Genomic DNA, 22,307 nt, shown 5'->3' on the forward strand with positions numbered 1-22,307 from the left:
AATACACTTCGATTAAAAAAATCTACACATTTGTAAACATTGTCATCACTGATCTCTGCTTTTAAGAAGGGCGATTGTCTGAAAAGTCGGCTCTTACATCTTGTTCCATTTGTGGAAGTGTTATATCCAAATGTGAGTTTTTGTTAATTGTGATGCTTGTACGCCACTGCCAACGCTGTATCACACAAATATAGTGGTTGGTATTAATTGTAGAATTACAAAATACATCTTAATGCGCATACAAGTTGTGGATTTTTTTTCAAACAGGAAGCAACTGTCGTATGCGTTTAATTGACGCGATTTTGGTAAAAAAGAAAAAAACCCACTTTGATATAGGAAAAAAATAAATTATAAATGACTGAGACGAGTGACGACAAATTCGCGCATGTTCTCAGCCCACGCCGCCTCCATTCAACACCGCCAAGCCACGGACCGGTTCACTTCCCCATAACGGAGGGGGGGGGGGGATAATTATATAGACAATAACGATGTCCACTTAATATAACACGTCAACAACAAAAACATAGTAACATTTTAAAAATTAATATCTAGCAAATTATTAATACCAAAAAAACGTTGAACTATTATTTAGCGTGTATCATTTTTTCAGCCAATAGACAAATATCCGCCCCCCCCCCACCGTCTGTGAAGAGTGGACGGCCCCGTGGGAAGGAAGTACGAAAGTTCCAGAAGCCTGTGTCTGAAAAGCGCACGAACGGCAAGGCGCACCATGGCAGATCAAGCTAAGGTACGGCTCTCTGACTTAGAAGGCATTAAATTCACCGAACGAAATTGAGTTAATCGAGCAAATTTTACGTGCGGTGAATAAATACGACGGCTTTTTTCCTGCGCGGCCCTGCGTAAGTTGTCAAACGAGGCTTCACCTGAGCCTACGCTCTTGCCTAGATCCGTTGTCCTAGCCGGCGTGGGCCATTGTCCGCGTGTGGGCTTGGGTCGAGTGGGGATTTACGGGGTTTTGGGTAAACGTGTTTTTTTCTTAATATATATAGATTAGTACCGTGTGTATTTCAGAATGGTGCTGATTGTGACCTTGCTTTTATTGAGGGCCGATTTCGTCATTGGAAGCGCGGTGCTCCTTTGTGGATTGGCGCTTCGATGTTTGCGTGGGCCGGGACATTAAAGTTGGGCCATGAGGCCCCGCTAATTGGAGATGCCAGTGACGGTAACGATGTTGGTGATGTTGGTGGTTGATGATGGGTGACAATGGTTTTGGTCACTTGGCGATGTGGTGGTGAGGGTAATAAATGGTGGTGGCGGCGGCGGCGATGATTTCGTAATGAAATGGACTATGACCAAATCGCCTGGATTGCGCCGATTCTCGTCAGGCCTCGGAAGCAAAGTCATGTTGAGGCTGTGAATAGTGCCTGGATCGTGCTTGGGGGCAGTGCTTGTGTATATATAGGCTGCTGCAAGGGATAGATGGTGGCCATCGGAGAGCGGTGGCGCAAAATCAAACGCTCTACTCTTAATTCTTCCATGTCTATGCGCCCCGCCTTCAACCCGCCCTGACCAAGCGTGGTGAAGTATGGTAAAAATCACTTTCGCCACCCGCGCGCGGCCGTTCTCCAGCGATGGATTGACAAATTGGATGTCAGAATGCGTATTTATCCTGGAGAAATCCGATGAGCTGTGTGAAAGCTGATTTTCGCATATGAAGCAATTGGCGGGACCCCGGGGTCTCATCACTGCCCCGGAGTGGCACGAGTCTTGTTGCCTTACCGACAACAAAACTAGTGTCAATCGATTGGCCTCGTCGAGAGCTACTCGGGGCACTAAGTTTCGTAAAAAGTTGAAAAATTACATAAACACGTTAAATTCACTGCCTGGGGGAGCGGGCTCGCCTTGGCAAAGAAGCTGAGGATCGACGGCTGACCGGAGGGCGTTGTCGCCGCGCGCGACTGCGGCGGACGCCCCCCGGGGCTCGCGTTTGGCTGGTGGGGTGGCGCCCATCGTGTTGATCGCCGCCTGCTGCTGCTACTGGCGCTTGTTGGCAAGTCTGGGCGGGCGGGCGGCGCGTTGCTGTCGGCATCACGAGTGGGCGGATAGAAGAAAAATAATAATTATTGACCTGATTTTTGCGGGACCCCGGGGTCCCGCCAAATGATCCATATATCCCGTAGGGGCGGGTCAGAAGCATGTCTTTATCACACGATCGTAACGGTTTTTTTTTGGACGTTGGTACTCGTGGTGATGGTTATTATGATCATAATTTTATCTTTACCCAGGGAAGCTTTTGTGCTTTCCATTGTGATGTTTTTCCAGTGACATTTACGTGTTTCATGTTGGAGTAAACGGGAGCGCCTATACACTCAAAATTCGGACACGTAATTAAGATTAACCATTGCCGTAGTGCATCTCTTGGTCACCTTGTAGCCGATATCTGCAACACCAAAGCAGGCTTCCATCCTAGTACTGTATTCGCCAAGCTTAACCGTGGTCAGTTTGCAATATCTGACAATGATTAGGCGAATTGAAGGTGCAAGTGGCATGGACAAAATGTCACAATATACGCACTTTGTTCATTCCGCTGCTGAATGTGGGTTGTTTGACCATACTACACTGGTGAATGCATATTGTTGAAGGCGGGGAACAGACGTAGGAGCTTAGAAGGACGGTAAAATAATGTATTTTGCAGGGCTGCTATCCACAACGTCGGCCTCAATCAGGCCTTGTAACAGCCAGTTTGTGCGTGATGGTTCCCCTTTCAAGCACTATATAGATTTGAGAATATCGGGTGAATTCCGGATTTATTGCTGATAGGATGATAACGGTGATAACAAATAAAGCACTATTTAACGCCTCTCCAACCAAAATCTGCACAACCTTGCGAGCATCCATAGCATAGTAGCCCAGTCACCATTGTTGACTTTGGGGTCTCTGTATTGATCAGTGTTAGGCCTCTGCATTACATTCCAATGCAGCATGTCACTTGCACGGTTGCCACATGTTTTAATTTTCATTTTATTATTTTTATTTTCTACTTTACCGAAAGAACCAAGAATATGAATACCCATATTTACGCGATCTAAAAAAACCTGTGTTATGGATTATGTTTCCGTTACGTGGTGGATGTTGTAATGCACATGAGTGCATTTATTGTAATGCACTACCAGAGCAATGGCCATATTATATGCGATGTTTTTCATGATGTGTTTGTGGGCTGGGTGAATTTTCTTTCATGAAAAAATAGATTTTTATTTTTGATGGCATACAACCATTTGTAACAGCACCACAAATACCCCTTTTCTCAAATCCCATTTACGTTGTCTGCTACATGCTGCTAATCAACAGAGGTGCATGAAGAACATCAGCTAATTTTAATCTAAATGTAGAACGCTAGTAGACTTGCCAAAGTGGATCACAGAGGTGCGAAGTAAGGCTTTTGAGATGCTTTTAATACACACACTACATTAGTAAATTGACATCTGACAAGGATGACGCATTTTATTTATACAACCAGCTCGCCGTTATCTTTTAGTGCTCAAGACAATGGCCCAAATAAGGATTATCATACCACTCAAGTGGCACATGCTAACAATTTTCTTGAATAAATATATTTACAAATCACAAATATGTATGATATTAAGGTCATTGGTAGCTTTTTAAGAGAAAGAGATCATTCAAGGTAGGCACTATAGTATGCTTTATAGAGAATATTTTGTAAAAAAACTAATGCGACAAAACGTACATGGAATATTAAAATAAATAGGAAGCCTATAAAATCGACTATACACACACAGCTTTCAGCTCAGGGTGGATACGTCCTTCCCACGGCGATATTGGTAGCTTTTGTCACTTAAGTTGGTACTGACCAACCCGTGGACTCGGGCTGTTCCTCTGCTCACGCATTTGCTCCTCTACACGCACAGGTGAACGAGCTGAAGGACAAGGGGAACAAGGCGCTGAGCGCGGGGAACGTGGAGGATGCCGTGCGCTTCTACACGGACGCCATTGCCCTCGACAGCCAGAACCACGTGCTCTACAGCAACCGCTCGGCTGCCTACGCCAAGAAGGGCGACTACAAACAGGCGCTGCAGGATGGCTGCAAGACTGTGGAGCTCAAGCCCGACTGGGGAAAGGTGACTTCAGCGATGTTTGGTGCATGCACAACACAATGTTGGGGTTCCAGAGCTGCAAACAAAAGGCGACTTCATAATAAAGGTGTTTTTTGGGTTAGGTCGCGTCAATATAAATGTTTTGTTCATCCACCATCACCAGACACAGCCAATTAATAAGGTTTGTCACATAATTGGCTGTGTCGGCTGGTGGTGGGTGAACGACACATGTTTATGCGATCTAACCCAAAAAAACTTGATTATGAATAATGTTGGTCGTGAAAGCCTACGTGTGTTAAAGGGTGACTTCAATGAACTGCTGGTGGCGATGCCCTTAGTGTGCCTTTTGGCAAAGCATCGATTTGATATTTTTTTGCGTACGCCTATTTGCCCTTTGTAAAATGTATTGTGTTCTCACCTTGCTATAAATTGGTGCTGAATAAATTAATGGAACCGTTCATTCATTGGTGATCTGTCTTTTGACTTCGTGCAGGGTTACTCTCGGAAGGCGGCAGCTCTCGAGTTCCTGGGGCAGCTGGAGGAGGCCAAGAAGACGTACACGGAAGGGCTGCAGCACGAGTCTGGGAACACGCAGCTCAAGGACGGACTCAAGAACGTTGAGAGACGCATATCAGGTGCCAGTTTTGCATGCAAAGCCCACGTGTTTGGAATTCCTAATTTGTAGTGTGATGCTCAACTGTTCATTTTATTCATATTTTCCTACTATAATAAGCCAAGAATGTGTGTCCCGCGCGTGACGTCACTCCACATGAGGCCCACCCCCCCCTCATTAATATTCATGAGTGGGTGCATTTTTACACAAACGCAGAGGAAGGCCGAGCTGATTTAAATAATTTATTATGCAAAGTCGCTTCAAATGTGACATTTCTTTACAGAAAGTAACGGTAAAAAATAAATATACGCAGCACACTGCTACATCTGTACGTGACGTCACTGCAAAAGAGCCCCCCCCCCCCCCCCGTCATTAATAATCATGAGCGGGTGGATTTTTACACTCCCGCAGAAGAAGGCCGAGCGGAAGGAAATATTTTTACGCAAATTCGCTTTAAATTGGACTTTTCTTTATTTAAAAAGTTAATCAAATAAGCCATAATGTGTGTTCTGTGCGTGACGTCACTCCACATGAGACCCACTCCCCTGCGTGACGTCACTCCACGTGAGCCCCCCTCCCTCATTAATAATTTCTATTGAATATTTCAGATTTACTGCAATATACACCTGTCCTTGGATGGGCAAAAAAGCTAGTTGATATATATTTATGCATTATTTTATATATTTGTTTCTATTACGCTATAGTTTTACTGTGGCTGTCAATTTGGTTTTTATTTTATCCATTGCAATCATTTTTTCCATCACATTGTATTTTATTATTACTTTTGTCATTTTGGTGACCCAGGTGACACTCTCGATGATGAGACTGTTCTGGTCTCATGAGTTATAACTTCTGCAAATAAATACTTTTTAACTTGAAATTTGAACCAAATGCAAAGTGTGGCACACGACAATGAAATGTGAAATTTGTGATTGTCATTCATGGTTCTGAATGTATTCCTCTTCCTTCCCATAGTCTTTTCAGAAAAAAGTTTGTTAAAGGTATCTGCTCATATACTTAAGATCCTGTCTATCTTAAGGAATTTGGTTTTACTTGTGTTAGTAACTTGGTAATTATTCACTCCTCCGTCTTCCCAACAATTTGACGATTTATCTTGAGCCGGGTTGGTGATTTTACACAAGAATGCATATTTTTTTGGATCATTTCATAGTTCTCCTAGAAAAAAAATATTGCTCGTATGTTTAGAAGTTAGCCCATGCTAGCTTCATTGTACAGTGAAACCTTGGGTTGAGAGTAACTTGGTCTGCGAGTGTTTCGCAAGACGAGCACATTTTTTTAATAATTAATAAAATATTATTTCAAGCTTTCGTGACTGCGGGGATTCATATTCTTGGTTCTTTCGGTAAAGTCACGTAGAAGGGAAACAAAAAATCAGAACATCTTGTGGATGTGATTATAGATATTAAACTTACTCCTGATGATATTCTGGTAAGTTTTGATGTGATTTCTCTATTCACTAAGGTTCCAGTGGACGAATCGCTTAAATTACTTGATACACTAGTAAAGAATACCGGTTTACCAAAAGATATTCCGAAACTTGCTGGCCATTGTTTAAATAACACTTACTTCTTATGGAGAGGGGATTTCTTTAAACAAAAGGAAGGAGCAGCAATGGGTTCTCCTTTATCCCCTGCTATAGCAAATTTGTACATGGAAAACTTTGAAATAAGAGCACTTGCCTCGAGCACATTAAAACCATCCTTTTGGTTTAGGTATGTGGATGACACTTTGGTTGTCTGGCCACATGGTAAAGATACACTTAATGATTTTCTAAATCATCTCAATGCACAAAACCCGGCCATCCAGTTCACCATGGAAATGGAGGTGAATAACACACTCCCATTCCTAGATATTTTGCTTGGACATGGCCTAAACGGTAAAATAACACACAGCGTTTACAGAAAGCAAACGCACACTGATGCCTATCTGAATGCAGAATCACATCATCATCCAGCTCAGAAATCCTCTCTTATGAAGACGCTCATACATCGGGCTAAAACAGTGTCAGATGGTGAGAGTCTAGTGAGAGAGATTAAACACGTTAAAGACGCACTACGACAGAATGGCTAAAATAATGCTCAAATTAACAGAGCACTGAATGCCAAATCACGATCGCAAAGCAATACTGCTGAACGCGACCAGATTGTTAAAACAAAAAAAATTCCATATATCTCAGGAGTAACTGAAAAATTAGCCCATGTTTTGCAAAAGCAAAACATTACAGTAAGATTTGGTACAGTACACAAAATTCAAAAACTAGTATCTTGCACTAAAGACGCATTACCTAAACTATCAACAGAAGGTGTATATCGGATTAATTGTTTATGTGGCAGATGCTATATTGGACAGACGGGACGTAACATCAGCATAAGACTAAAAGAACATCAAATAAATATTAAATTATCTCAAACACAACTGTCGGCAGTGGCAGAACATGCTTGTCAACAAGGACACTCAATTGATTTTGACAATGTTGCAGTGGTGTGTAAAACTAATTATTACTGGTAAAGACTAATTAGAGAATCCATTTAAATTGAGAGGAACAAGAATAACTTTAATCGCGCTGACAGCTACCGGCTTAGTGCGGCCTGGAAGCGTATTATTAAATAATACACATTACATTTTGATTTAAAGAATTACTAATCTACAACTCATTACTAACCATAACCAATGACTGATTACTAATCGATTATATAATTACAATACCCCCCCCCCCCTCTGCCTCTAATCACTGCACCTGATATGAGTTAAGTGATGATGTCACCCTGCTGCTCTATATAAAACCGGGAGCAAGCGAGGGCTTTACCATTCTGGCGAATTGCCCGATGATGCTGGATGTATTTACCAGCGAAACGTCGTACTCAAACTGTAAATGTGGATTCACTCTTCAACACACCGGTGGGCTAAAGTAGTGAATTATTTGTCTTTTGTCAACGTGACACTTTTTTTGCTGATTGGCCGTGTCGGGTGGTGGAGGGTTACGACACATTTATAAATAAACGCGATCTAACCCAAAAACCTTTATTATGAATAATATTGGTCGCGAAAGCCTTCGTGTTAAACTGAGAAGGGAAACAATAAAAAAATAAAAATATAAAACAATAAAATTCTCACGACATTTCGACTGCAACACAAGCAATCATCGTCAGGTGCGAAAACCACAACAAGAAAATTTGAAAAAGTGTCGGGTGTTTTAACGTTAGCACCACGGAGAGCGATTTGACAGTTTGTTCAGATGGACGAGCCCATCTATGTTCGGAAAAGAGGAGGGGGGAGACGAAAAATAATGGGTGCGGTCTGAAAGCCACCTTAAGCGTGATCAATCAATTAAGACCTGAAATGGTTTATCAAATCCTTCTAATGATCACTTATAATTCAGTAGGTTCACATGACATTGACATCTCCAAGACAGAGGTTCTTTGCAAGCCATCTGGCTACCATGAGAGATTCGTTCATGAGGCTATCCACATATACAAACACAGAGACAATTTCAACCTAGAAGATGGATTGTGGCTTAGCAATCAGAGTCCATAATTGGCAATAAGTAACGGCAAAGCAGTTATAAGTAATTCAGAATTGTGCGCAGTTGTGTATACATTAAACGACTTCCCTGAAGGCATACTTCAGCGAGCGCGATGCCGATCACACACGGTTCGAATTCGACCCTTGATCGATGGCTGCGCCATCGCCGCACACGCGTCAAATTAAAATTAAGGGACAAGTCCTTACTAACAACTTCTATCATTTTTGATTGCTGGAGGGGTTGCTCCCCCTACCTGAAAATTCTGGCTCTGCCATTGGCTCCACCTTAGGAACTTCAACTACATTTTAAGATTCATAATAAAGGCTTTTGGGTTAGATCGTGTTATTTATAAATGTGTAGTAACCCTCCACCACCCGACATGGCCAGTCAGCAAAAAAGTGTCACGTTGACAAAAGACAAATAGTTCACTACTTTAGCCCACCAGTGTGTTGAAGAGTGAATCCACAACATTTACAGTTTGAGTACGACGTTTCGCTGGTAATTACATCCAGCATCATCGGGCAATTCGCCAGAATGGTAAAGCCCTCGCTTGCTCCCGGTCTTAAATAGAGCAGCAGGGTGACGTCATCATTTAACTAATTTCAGGTGCAGTGGTTTGAGGCGGAGGGGGGGGTATTGTTATTATATAATCATTGGTAATCAGTCAATGGTTATGATTAGTAATGAGTTGAAGAATAGTAATTAGTTGTAATGTGTGTTATTGTGATTATATGCTACGTTAGTAATCCGTTAAATTAGTATGTGTTTCCCCTATAAGGAATTGTAATATGTATTATTTAATAATACACTTCCAAGCCGCACTAAGCCTTTAGCTGTCAGAGCGATTAAAGTTATTTCTATTCCTCTCAATTTCAATGGATTCTCTAATTAGTCTTTGCCAGTAATAATTAGTTTTACACAACACTTAAACGTTATCAAAACCAATTGAGTGTCCTTGTTGACAAGCATGTTCTGCCACTGCCGACAGTTGTGTTTGAGATAATTTAATATTTATTTGATGTTCTTTTAGTCTTATGCTGATGTTACGTCCCGTCTGTCCAATATAGCATCTGCCACATAAACAATTAATCCGATATACACCTTCTGTTGATAATTTAGGTAATGCATCTTTAGTGCAAGATACTAGTTTTTGAATTTTGTGTACTGTACCAAATCTTACTGTAATGTTTTGCTTTTGCAAAACACGGGCTAATTTGTCAGTTACTCCTGAGATATATGGAATTTTTATTGTTTTAACAATCTGATCGCTTTCAGCAGTATTGCTTTGCGATCTTAATTTGGCATTCAGTGCGCCGTTAATTTGAGCATTATTGTAGCCATTCTGTCGTAGTGCTTCTTTAACATGTTTGATCTCTCTCACTAGACTATCACCATCTGACACTGTTTTAGCCCGATGTATGAGCGTCTTGATAAGAGAGGATTTCTGAGCTGGATGATGATGCGAATCTGCATTCAGATAGGCATCAGTGTGCGTTTGCTTTCTGTAAAAGCTGTGTGTTATTTTACCGTTTAGGCCATGTCCAAGCAAAATATCTAGGAACGGGAGTGTGTTATTCACCTCCATTTCCATGGTGAACTGGATGGCCGGGTTTTGTGCATTGAGGTGATTTAGAAAATCATTAAGTGTATCTTTACCATGTGGCCAGACAACCAAAGTGTCATCCACATATCTAAACCAAAAAGATGGTTTTAATGTGCTCGAGGCAAGTGCTCTTATTTCAAAGTTTTCCATGTACAAATTTGCTATAGCAGGGGATAAAGGAGAGCCCATTGCTGCTCCTTCCTTTTGTTTAAAGAAATCCCCTCCATAAGAAGTAAGTGTTATTTAAACAATGGTCAGCAAGTTTCGGAATATCTTTTGGTAAACCTGTATTCTTAACTAGTGTATCAAGTTATTTAAGCGATTCGTTCACTGGAACCTTAGTGAATAGAGAAATCACATCAAAACTTACCAGAATATCATGAGAATTAAGTTTAATATCTTTAATCACATTCACAAGATGTTCTGAATTTCTTATGAATGAAGATGTCCTACCGATGTAGGGCTGTATTTGTTTAGTTTTATATTTTGCTAATTTATATGTGGCAGAGCCAATTGTACTGGCTATGGGTCGTAATGGAATGCCGATTTTATGAATCTTTGGTAGCCCATACAGTCTAGGTGGTTTTGAAGCCCTTGGCTTAATTTGGTATTGCTCATTCTTAGGGATTAATGAATTTGCAATTATTGCTTCTAAAGTAAAGTATTAAAGTATTAGTTGGATCTCGTTTAATTTTAATGTAGGTACTTTCCTCTAGTAAATTTCTAATTTTATCATAATCGGCTCGTGACATCACTACAGTAGTGCGGCCTTTATCAGCTGCCAGGATTTGGATATCCTTATTTACACGCAGCTCTCTTAAGGCTTTTGCTTCGTTATAGCTACTATTTACTTTTGGAACTTTGTTATTCTCAATTATTTTGGCAACCTCATGTCTAGTCATCTCTGCCTCATTATGTGGAAGGAGTCTTACTGCTGATTCTTCCTCAGCAATTATCTCATCCACTGGAATTGTGCGTGGGGTAACGGCAAAGTTAAGGCCTTTAGAAAGGACAGATCATGTCACTGGTTAAAACGGTGTTAGTCAAGTTCATTACGGTTTTGTTTTTAAATTGTTCGTTTTTAGTAGGGATTTTATAATTTGGTGTTGTGGGCAGTCCGCTCGTTTATCTCCACTAGTTAAATGTTATGCTGTATTATAATTACATTGTATAGTTACATTTTGGTCAACGTATAAAATACAATTGTATAAGTGAGACAGTCAAAAGTTCAATATGAACAAGATGGCAAAAACGAGATGTAAATATTGATCACCAAAACTAATCCTGGTTCCTCATTGTGGAACTTTATTGCATTGCTGGAGGGGGTAAATTGTGACATGTCTGCTGCCTATGCAGGATTTTTTTATATTGATTTTTGGATCAATATAGAGATGGCTTTTTATTTTTGAAAACGTGACACGAAACTTGCTATCCGCATGAAAAAGAGTGTCAGTTATAGCACTGAGTACGTGGCTCCTCGCTCTCACCCTTGGTTGACCCATACCCACCAGGTTATTTGAGCTGGTGGGTTGAATGGAACTCGTTTGGGGCTTTGCCAGGACGGAGCCCTTGGAAGATAACTCGCTTGGGGGTTTTGCGAGGAGGGACCCCTCCGAAGGGGAGTCACTTTGGGGAATTTTCCATGAGGGACCTCTAGGGGTTGGCATGAGAGGGTGGATGCTACTACACACCGTCTTGGTATTGCTCCCACACTTTACTTGACTTTTGTCTTGCAATAATTCCACAGCCACCAAGACGCGACCATCGCTGTCCAACCCGTTCTCCAGTCCTGACCTCATCAAAAAGCTGGAGAGCGATTCTCGGACACGACCGTGGCTGGGAGACCCTACTTACCAGCAGCTGATCACTGAGCTGCAGGGCAACCCCAACCTCATTGCCAGGTGTGATGGGACATCAGTCATAAAATATTGATACAAAATGCAGCTGCCAGACTCCATCCGATGCCTCCACTGGCACACAATTCAAATAGATCACACTGCCTTCACAATCCTCCACGGATTCACCCTTGCCTACCTCTCCACTCATTTCACTCTACTTCCCTCCACGTATTTTCTGCTACCGCAATCAAAAGTCTCATTAGGAGGTGACTCATTCTGTAGCAACAACCCCTACATTATATTTTTATATTACCGTGTGCATGTAACTGCTGCTCCCCCTGTGGGCTGTGACACCGCATGGCCTGTGACGCTTAAATGACCTGTGACGCCGCCCGAGTTGTGACACCGCGCTGCTTGTTGACGGTGGTCTTCCGCCGTTGCAGCAAGCTGCAAGATCCGCGGGTGATGGTGACGCTGAGCGTGCTGCTGGGAGTCGACCTGCAGATGCATGACGATGACGAGGACGACTCGCCCGCCACGCCTCCAACCAAATCGACGCCAAAACCGGAGCCTAAGCCAGAGCCCATGGAGGAGGACATTCCTGAGAACAAGCGCCAGGTTTGCATTGGGGGAAAAAAAATATCTGTTTGATTAACGACACCATTCTTGATTAATATTTCTAGTGGTAGCAACTGGAGAAGCGGACTGACCTGCTTTTGAGCACGCTTTTAAACAAAAAGTGCCCAAAATATGTAATTATCGACAATCCGATTATAACATTTGGTTTCAGCACTCTTCAAAAACGTCCATATACAACGTTTCTCAAGCCTAAGTTAAAAAATAAAGAAGGTTAACTTTTCCACTTGCAATTCTAGTAAGCCCATAACTGGAAAATTTGGTTTGTGAATGTCAAGTTTTAAGAATATTAAATAAAATAAATCCTAATTTACAGAACTGTGTCCCATTGACTGCTGGATGAAGGCCTCCCCTTTGTTAGTCTTGACAGTTGAATGTAGGTATGCAACAAATCACTCACCCTGGTGATAAATTACATTTCTCAATTTAGTGTCACGATTCGATTCAAGAATCAATTCTTTTTTTGTCCCATTTTTACATTAACATTTGTATTGTCTATATTCATATATTATTTCTCGTACAGTTGCACTAGACTCTTGTTTAATAAGGCGTGAATCCAGAAAATGTGGTCGTGAGGAAGCCATGCGATTTTTGAGCAAAATAATTGACATGCCAGATTTGGCCATGAGCAGCTCAACAAATCAGCCAGTGTATTTCTAAGCAGCGATAGTTGAGCTGTTCACATTTTTCAGGCTCTGAAAGAAAAAGAACTTGGCAATTCTGCATACAAGCAAAAGAACTTCGATGTGGCCTTGGAGCATTACGACAAAGCGTTTCAGCTGGACCCAACTAACATGACTTACCTCTCCAACAAGGCCGGTAAGACCACCGTCCACTGCACAACAACCGAGCCAGGGCCCTGCCAAGCCAGCCGGCATTGGTCAAGAGGCACCAGAATGCTTTTCGACTGTTAATGGTTACGTCCTGCAACGAATGAGTAGAGTCGCATGCATGTGAAGTGATGCTGTGTCTTCAGTGTACTTACTGATGTCACGTGCACTGAAATGCATCATTACCAATGGCCCTGCTTGGCCCCCGATCCAGATTCAGATGTCTTCTGAGGGTTGCATATCAAGGGTTTTATTCCAGCTTGGCACAGAAAATAGCCAGTGGAAAATCACCCATACCACAGTGGATCTGCTCTGACTCAGCTAGGATTTACCACTGGAAAAGTGGTATTGGTGCCCTTGCAGTGCCGGTGACATTAATAATCTACATTCTCAGAGGAGAATGAGAATGATCCAGCACTGGGTTCGTGTTGTACGTTGCAGCGGTGTACTTTGAGCAAGCCGAGTATGAAAAGTGCCGGCAGGAGTGCGACAAAGCCATTGAGGTGGGACGAGAAAACCGCGAGGACTACAAGGTCATGGCCAAGTGAGTGTGCAGTTGCCTGCTTCAGGAGTGAGAAAAACTTACGGATGCTTGGGGCCTCTCATTGTAAGGGAGGCTTATGCATGATTAAATAGTTACCTTAAAAAATAAAAGCTACCTTATTATATACGTGAGTTGGCCAGGTGGCTCAGGGTCATAGCACTGAGCTGGGCACCACTGAGATCCTCGGTTCAAATTCAGACAGCTGCCTGTGATTAAATCCGGTTCTGAAGTGTAGTTATTAGGCATCAATAACTGTACATAAGTTCCACATTAAATTTGGTTGTGCACTTAATTTGGTATCCGCTTCTGTGGGTCTATTTCCAACACAGTGGCTTCCACTGCTCAGATGGAATCTTCATATTGTGCCGTGACACCGATAGCACAATTGGGATACAATTGATTGGGAGAGGGATCTTTTTATAATCATGAGACTACCTTGAACTAGGAGTCAAACATTTGGATGTATGCATCTACAATGGACAACAATTGTGATGTATTAAGCTATGTAGGAAAACCATGTAGAACATGGGCATAATGTACAAACGCTGCCTTTCTGTGTGGAGGTTGTATGTTCTCCCTGTTTTGCATGGGTTTTCCTCCAGGTTCTCTGGTTTCCACCGTAGCTAGACAAAACGTGCTGTGTCACTTGTTTTGGCCAAACGTCCCAGTGCCTGCGGACTTATCAATTGGGATTGCACTCGGCAACATCGCCCCCTAGAGCGAAAAACTTGGCAGGACCCTACTGAAAAAGTCTCGATACTCGGTGAGACTTTATTGGATAAACAAGCATAATACTATAAACTATAAAAAAATGTTTATACATCTTTTTCAAAAGCGACCTGGCTATCACAAATGACAGCTCAACGAAGTGGCTTAGCAAGTGGAAATTTATAGCAGCCAAATACTCTAAAACACCTATTTCTAAATGGGAAGGGGAAAAGAGAAAAATCCACGTGAACATGCCAACTCCAAATATACAGGCGTCAGGAGTTTGGGATCGAACCCACAGCGTCCTGTATGCCAGGCGAGGTAGTTAACATCTCGCCGCCGTGATACTAATAATACAACTAATAAGCACGAGCTTTGAAGTTATCTTGAATGAATAGGCTGCAGCGGAGATATGACTTGTCCATGATTTGTCACATCACAGAGCATATGCACGCATTGGAAACTCTTACTTCAAGGAGGAGAAGTACAAGGAGGCCGTCCAGTCCTTCAACAAGGCCCTTACGGAACATCGCACACCTGACGTCCTCAAGAAGTGCCAGCTGGTGAGAGATCCCCACACAGCTGGTGTTTGTTTAATGCATCCAAGGATTGTATTATTCTCGAGCCGTGGTTCCGAGAGACATTGCTCACCGGTGTAAAGATTGAGAGTTCTTCTGAGATGAAAGCGATAATAAAGAACCGATAGGGAGGTGAGAGAGCTGTAGGAAAGTGCTCATGATTATTGATATACAAGCAACAAACTGGGAGACATTTGGCGGTCATGGACAGATGTCAAAACATGACGTCACGTGGGCCACCAGCACAAGCTAACTTTATGATGTGGCCTGCTGGAAAATATATAACTGTAGAACCCTAGGGCAATTTCAGGGTAGTTGTCGCCAGCGATGCATCCACTTAGAGCATGGCAGAAATAGCATATAGTGATGTGGTTCTGTCTTCACTCAGTGGGAAGTTGGTCATTCTCCTTTGCTGCCCTTGTAGTCTGGAATGCTTTGCTGTTGATTCTTTGCCCCTGTTCAAGTTCAGGCTCAAGACCTCTTCCCTCTGCCTATAGCTGTCTCTTTCGGTAATATAAATGATGCCCACCTTTTTTGTAGAGCGTCTTGAGATTTGGTTGTGTTTAGACACTATTTAAATCCCAATTGTATCGCATCTTACCTAGAAAACAAATAATTGTGCAGTAAACTTTGCCAGTGATGATTGGCCCTCGGGTATTGTAGAGTATATCGTGGACAGTCACCTTGTGTGTCCTTAATGGTAAAACGGTTTTTGGTTGCATGACCTGTGTCAAGAAAAGAGGCCATCGGACCTTAATTTATGATGCCGCCACATCTTCGCAATTGCTTCATTCCTTTTGCTAGATCGTGCGGCTTTTGTACAAGTGACATTTAGAAAAGTTTTGTTTGCAAGGATTCATGTAATTGATTGGCATATCCATGGTTTGATGTCAGAAATGCATGGTAAGCTAGCCCAAAAGAAAGTGTTCGGCGTCTGCTGTTGGTTAGCCTTGGCTCACCGAAATGTTACGCGTCCTTGCACAGGCGGAAAAAATTGTGGCAGAGCAGGAGCGCTTGCGATACATCAACCCCGAACTGGCCCTGGAGGAGAAGAGCAAGGGGAATGCGAGCTTCACTAACGGTGCGTGTCCTCAACACCCTGCCTCTGTCCTCTTGCAGAGCCCTGACAAGACACTCGTTGCAAAGCTGTTCAATCCAGCAAGATGTATTTATTGATGCCGGCTTGATTAACCTTTCACCCATTTGACAACGTTAATGTTCCCAGCCTCATAGTTGGCACCTGTCGCAGCCAGTAGTAATAGTTGCCATATGTGCTTGCGTAACCACCCGAGTTTCAGCGCGTATCCAATAGCCGTGTTCCAGCTGTGTGCCTCCCTGTGGATTTATATAATGTGCAGCTCTTTTGTCAATCCACTCCTGGCTGAAGGCTTCCGCACGCCGTGTCAGTTATGCAGGTTGTTTGACCATACTTCACCACGCCAGTCAGTTGTGGCTGGGCGAAAAATGGAAGGGGGGGGGGGGTCCCAGGACTGGTTCAGACTTCACGTGCCATTGATGTTAGCGAACTTGGATTGCCGTGTTCACAGCGCTCGCCCGCCCTAGTATATTTAATGAAGATTTGAGACAGAAACGAAAGTCTAAGTCACGCGTCACCGTTATTCATCATTGTTAACTTTTAACCGTTCGTAACTCTTACCACGCAAGCGATAATAAAACGAAAATTTAATTACAGTTTTTCCTCGTTATTCACGAACTTGCTCTCCGCGATTTTGGCCGGACGTGAATGGCATCTGGTACTCTACTGCGTTAAGAGAGAGGAAGAATGTGATGAGAGAAAAAGTGATGCAATACTTTAATATTTTATAATTTAATATTTTCATAAACCAATTTTAACTTTTTGGTGATATGATATTTTGAATGTATTAAGCCTATATATTTAAGGTTTTCGTTGGCCAATATTATCCATGAAATTTGCTTATCATGACCATCCCCGGAACGTATCCCTCGCAAATTACGAGGGAATACTGTAGAAAGGTCCAGCACTTGATTGGGAAAAAAAAAAGTTTCGGTTGCATCCGCCTGCAAATTCCCACTAAGCTTCGCAAGACCAGCCGGTGCCGTGTGGGTAATGGGAGCTGCGACATGCCACGCCGATTGCACCATACCGATGCACTTTTTGCCACCGTCCCTGTTCCCGATTCCGCGCAGGGGACTACCCGATGGCCATGAAGCACTACTCGGAAGCCCTGCGCCGCAATCCTAACGACGCCAAGCTGTACAGCAACCGCGCTGCATGCTACACCAAGCTGGCGGAGTTTCAACTGGCACTAAAGGTTCCGAGCGCTCTGAATAACAGGAGTGTAACATATACAGCCCTTTGTCAAATCCACTGCTGGACAAGGACCTGTCCATGCCGTGTGTGCCCAGACTTGACCACGCTGGCCAGTGCGGGTTTGGTGGCGAAGGTGCAGAAAAGGTTTATTCATAGATTAAAGATGTCATTGTAGATGTTTTTTTATCCACTCAATTGTCTGTTCGGACGTAGAGTGGATCTCATCCATTCCTCCTTTAAAGGAGTTGAAGACAGCAGTAGCGGAGTGTTTACGATGCGGTCGATGGTTTGGGATTCGTGGCTGCACTCGCAGGCCGCCGAATCTTTGATGCGCCGTTTTGCGCATAGGGTGGCCGCATCGGCCATGCCCGGTCCTGATTTAGTTGATGGTCGACAGTTGGCTGCATGTAAGGTTGAAAGCGGGAGGTTCAATGGTAGGATATTGTATGAGATGTTTATTTTTGACGTCGGTCACAGTCCAGACTTGCTTCCATTTCTTGCCTTCATTTGTATTTGTGGCCTGAAGTGAGGCTGCTATGATCCAGAAGGGGTGGCGTGATTTTAGGCAAACAGGCGGCGCTGGGTTTGTCTCGATGTATTGGAAGGTGCGGGTTGACGAGAAAGTACGGTACAACAATGGATCCTGCTGCACTGCCTTCTGCTGCCAACCATGCAGTCTTTAACAACACCAACCCTATCGTGCATAGTAGTTGCCTGTTCAAACGCTACAAGCTTGACCCTGCTTAGCTTCAGAGATTGGACAATATTGAGCAAAGTCAGGGTGATTTGGTCATAGATTAACTATGTAAATGCAGGCAAAACATTAGATACTTGATAACCTTGTATTAATCCACTCCTGAATTAAGACCCCCCCCATGCTCTTATCGTTCGTGGCGATTGTTTGACCATACTTTCATGGTGGTCAGTGTGGGTTGGTGAGGAGGGATTGGGGGTGCAGGTGTTCATCCCTAGAACCATATACCTACATCATTAGTACACCACACCTCCGATTAGTGTGGTTAGCTATGTGCGGTGAAAAATAATTTCTACATGCACCAAACGGTTTGAATAGGTTGTACTGTAAATAGTTTGCCAAAATTTGCACATCTGTAACATGTATTTTTTAAGTGCCACAGATCCTGCTTTGTTTTGTTGCATCCCCCGTCGGTACGCTCCTTTTTGTAACTTCTTCCTCCAAATGGCAACGCTGAACATTGATTGTTGACTCTGCGCCGACAGGACTGTGAGGACTGCATCCGATTGGACCCGACGTTCAGTAAGTGTTTCAAGAGATGCTCCTTCGCATAAGTGCCATTGACAATGTAATTGGCTGCTTTAAGTCCCATTTGTACCCCCTCCCAAGCCATTGGAATTCAAAACTTAGAGTCAATGTGGGAATATTCAAATTGTGTTTTCCAGTTAAGGGCTACACCAGGAAGGCTGCTGCCTTGGAAGCAATGAAGGACTTTGCCAAAGCCATGGATGTCTATCAGAAGGCCATCGAGCTCGACCCTAACTGCAAGGTATTGCCTGCCACACTCCCCTTCGTGTCGGTGTCTGATAGTGTGTAGTAATGCACTGATTGATAATTTTAACACTGATTTCTAAGGCATTGGGTCGCATACCCTGAGAAGGGATGTTTTCAAATGTATTTGTATTATGTAATGAGTTTGTGTGACCTATGGAGCCACAAGGTGGTGCTGCTACATTCACCACAATGAAAAAGATATTTACTTGAGGTGGCTGGATGACTTGTCAGAACGCTGAGCTGACAACGCTTGGATATCCTGGGTTCAAATCCAAGCTCAGCCGCCCTATTCTTAAACCGGGTTCTCCACTGAGTTGATCTCAGCTTGGTCACCAATGACAGGATATAAGAACCCATGATAACTTTGGTCCTGCACTCAAGATCATTTTATCCCTGAGAATTCAAAATATCAGTTTGATGATCACGTGATGATCATTGCTACTGTGTGGACCAGAGGTCACCTGAAGGTAATGTCAACGGTAAATCTGTGATATCCGTTTCTGCAATCCGGTCTCTAACATGAAGGGTTGCACTTCTCTGCGAGAGGTCTGACTTAGCATAATTTAGATAACAATTTTGAGAAGAAAAAAAAAGTCCTGAATCGCTACCCAAATCATCTTATCAAAAGTCATGAATTATAATATGGTAGAAGCTGGATTTAAACACACTCCTTGGGAACGAGGCCAACTGTGCTTATATATGAGGTGTGCTTACATCAGATATTGCCCTTTGCCTTCCCCCACCAGTGCAATGTAAGCATGTATTGTTTATACCAGATCTGTGCTTGTATTGTCAAGTAAAAGAGATGTCCTGCTCAAGTAAGCATTGAGGTGGTGCCCCTCTCCTACGGCAGGGGCGAGTATATCCATGGGACAACCACTTTACTTCCTCACAGATTGGTACTAATTGTAATTGACCCCGGAGGAATGATGGGCTGAGTCAACCCCCAACCAGGATTTGAATTGAAATCATAGGATTTGAATTCCCAACATTCCGATCACGAGCAGCTGACTCTACCACAGAGTCACTTGGCCGGATCGCTTACATATACGCTGCTTGTGTGTGTATATATACATACAAGCACGTGCTTCTGCTGTGCTACTCGTGCGCGGTGGCGTTTTTGCCTGTGGTTTTCGTACACGGTTGCTCCCCTCTGCGCCGTGCTTAGGAAGCGACAGAAGGGTACCAACGGTGCACCATCTCGCAGTACACGCGAGAGGATGACCCGGAAGCCGTGAAGAGACGTGCAGCGTCTGACCCCGAGGTGCAGCAGATTATGTCGGACCCTGCGATGCGTATCATCCTGGAGCAGATGCAGAAGGATCCGCGGGCCCTGCAAGAGTGAGTGCCACACAGAACCACAGACATGGGTTACTCACAATTATGTGGCCATCGTAATGCGCAGTTGGATGAAGGCCTCCCGGAGTCGTTCTCTCATGGTCCTGTGATGTAATAATCCATCTAAAATCTACATTCGAGCTGATTTCATTGCTCCCTTTGTGGTGGATGTGCCCTCGGACGTGTTTCCTCCTTTGGCTGCCACTGTAATTATCACGCCCATAATCCCTTTATAGTAATGTGTCGTGCCCAAGCCCACTTTTACTCTTCATGTGCATCTATGCAGCCATGCCAAGCAAAAACCTCTCGCTTTTAATGCGTCCATCTACACTTGCTGTATACTCTGCTGCTCCATTTTGATTCGAAACATTGGTCCATCTGTGGCGCTTGCCTTGTCCTACGGGACACTCGCGCAGACAAAATTTGGGAATCCTCCTGAGCCTTCACTCCAGTAAATAAGATGCACGTCGGATGTCCAGGCAGCGTGCATTGTGATGCCAGTACAGTACATTTTTTCGAGGTTCAGCCACGTACACCTCCAGTTCACTCATCACTCTACAGCAGTACCCCCCCCCCACTCTCTGCTTCCACCCATACTAAGCTCCCCCACACATCTCAACCATCCCAGCACACATCTCAATTTCAAGTCCTCACTTGTATTGAGTGGTGAACCTTGCTACACTTGGCAGAAGTTATTTTGTAAAAAAAAAAAATCCGAGTGATCTTGTTCAAATGGACGCGTGTAAATACTTCGCTCTCTTCCAGGCACTTGAAGAACCCAGTGATTGCGCAAAAAATCCAGAAGCTGATCGACATCGGCCTCATTGCCATTCGGTGATGCCTTCAACTACAAGGGAAAAGATAACTAAATAATGAATCCTCCAGCCTGTGTCAAGAGGCCCGAAGTAAAGGCACACCCACGCACGTGAATAAAACTTGTATGGCACCGCTATCTATTCACGATGATGACTCGGTGCGTGATGACGGGGTTGGGGGAGGGGAATGTCTGTTTAACATAGTGGCTCATTGTTAGCGTTTTTCAGTTTGACATTGTGCGCGGCCACCCGTCTCCTTCGGTTGTGTGCTTTGGTGCTGTGGTCTTCGGCAATTATGGTAGAATAAATGACAGATCGAACACGAAAGACGCCTCCAGAAATGATTAATGAACCACGTCTTGGACCCCGCCTCCTGTGTTTGCTCTGGTTCTCCCTCGCCTTCCTATGCATGTGAAAATGTCCACAGGGCACGCATACCTACTTAACCTACACAATGTTAGGCTGCATACTTCATTCCCATTTAAATTGGATGTGGGAATTGTATTATTACATTCATTTATAACAGGAAGCATTTTTTTAAAATGTAATGCATAATTGGAACTTATTTCAAGTTACTTGTGTCTTATTGTAAAAAAAATATCTCAGATATTTAATAAACATTTAGTTGGCATTTGAAAACAATCACTGTTGGAATTTACATGTTGATATGTGAAATCTGAAAAACTTTTTTTTTTCCTATATTTAAATATTTCGACACTAGTAGAGATTAGCAAAGATGAGTGGTGTTATAGATTATTTTCCACTTAAAAGCCTAAGGGGTTTTCGGTGGGAATTTGGCAACTTAAATGCACTTGACCTTACTCTTACAATATGCACTTTTAAGCTTCAAGGTCGAGTTGAGTGGGGTTTATGATTGAGACAAGACTCCTTGTGTCCTCTCCAGGCGTTCTTAAGTTCCAAAAGGTGTGTTCTAGTGATGGCCACACAATGCATCGATTAGCTTAACATTTTTGTTAATTTATGCACTCGTCGAACTTTGCGTAATAATTGATGGCTGCTGAATTTGCCTATGGTTTGCAATTAATATGACCCTCTTGAGTGTTCTTCATTGCAAGGCCCGTGGGCCACTGGCGGCCCCTGGTGGCCTTTAGTGTGGCCCCTGACGTGCGGCCCCCGACAATACACAACACGTGACAACACCCCTTGCAGGCGGTGTGACGGCCATCACACTGATGAAGTCTTATCGGCGAAAGTTGCCCCCCTCTGAAAGTTTGTGGAAAAACACTGCTCTACAACCACATATAGGTGCTACAATGCACCAAAATATTTACGTTGTTGTGGCCGTATTGTGAGAGGTCATCGAATTGTGAGGGTGTGAGATGTTAAGAGGCCTAATTAGTCC

General features: G+C 43.4%; 1 protein-coding gene across 1 annotated transcript; it reads left to right on the forward strand.

The window, feature by feature from the left end:
• Positions 1 to 598: 598 nt before the first annotated feature.
• Positions 599 to 21,271, forward strand: STIP1 (stress induced phosphoprotein 1). The gene is made up of 14 exons (XM_032963781.1): positions 599 to 748; positions 3,891 to 4,100; positions 4,570 to 4,711; positions 11,584 to 11,737; positions 12,118 to 12,292; positions 13,003 to 13,129; positions 13,582 to 13,684; positions 14,835 to 14,955; positions 15,955 to 16,051; positions 17,140 to 17,264; positions 18,503 to 18,539; positions 18,683 to 18,786; positions 19,960 to 20,132; positions 20,895 to 21,271. The coding sequence occupies exons 1-14, from the start codon at positions 731 to 733 to the stop codon at positions 20,965 to 20,967; spliced, it is 1,659 nt and encodes a 552-aa protein (XP_032819672.1). The 5' UTR covers positions 599 to 730; the 3' UTR covers positions 20,968 to 21,271.
• The last annotated feature ends 1,036 nt before the right edge of the window (positions 21,272 to 22,307 follow it).

Source organism: Petromyzon marinus, chromosome 31, assembly GCF_048934315.1.
Source record: "Petromyzon marinus isolate PM22_M1 ecotype Great Lakes invasive population chromosome 31, UKy_Petmar_22M1.pri1.0, whole genome shotgun sequence".
NCBI classification, from domain to species: Eukaryota; Metazoa; Chordata; class Hyperoartia; order Petromyzontiformes; family Petromyzontidae; genus Petromyzon; species Petromyzon marinus.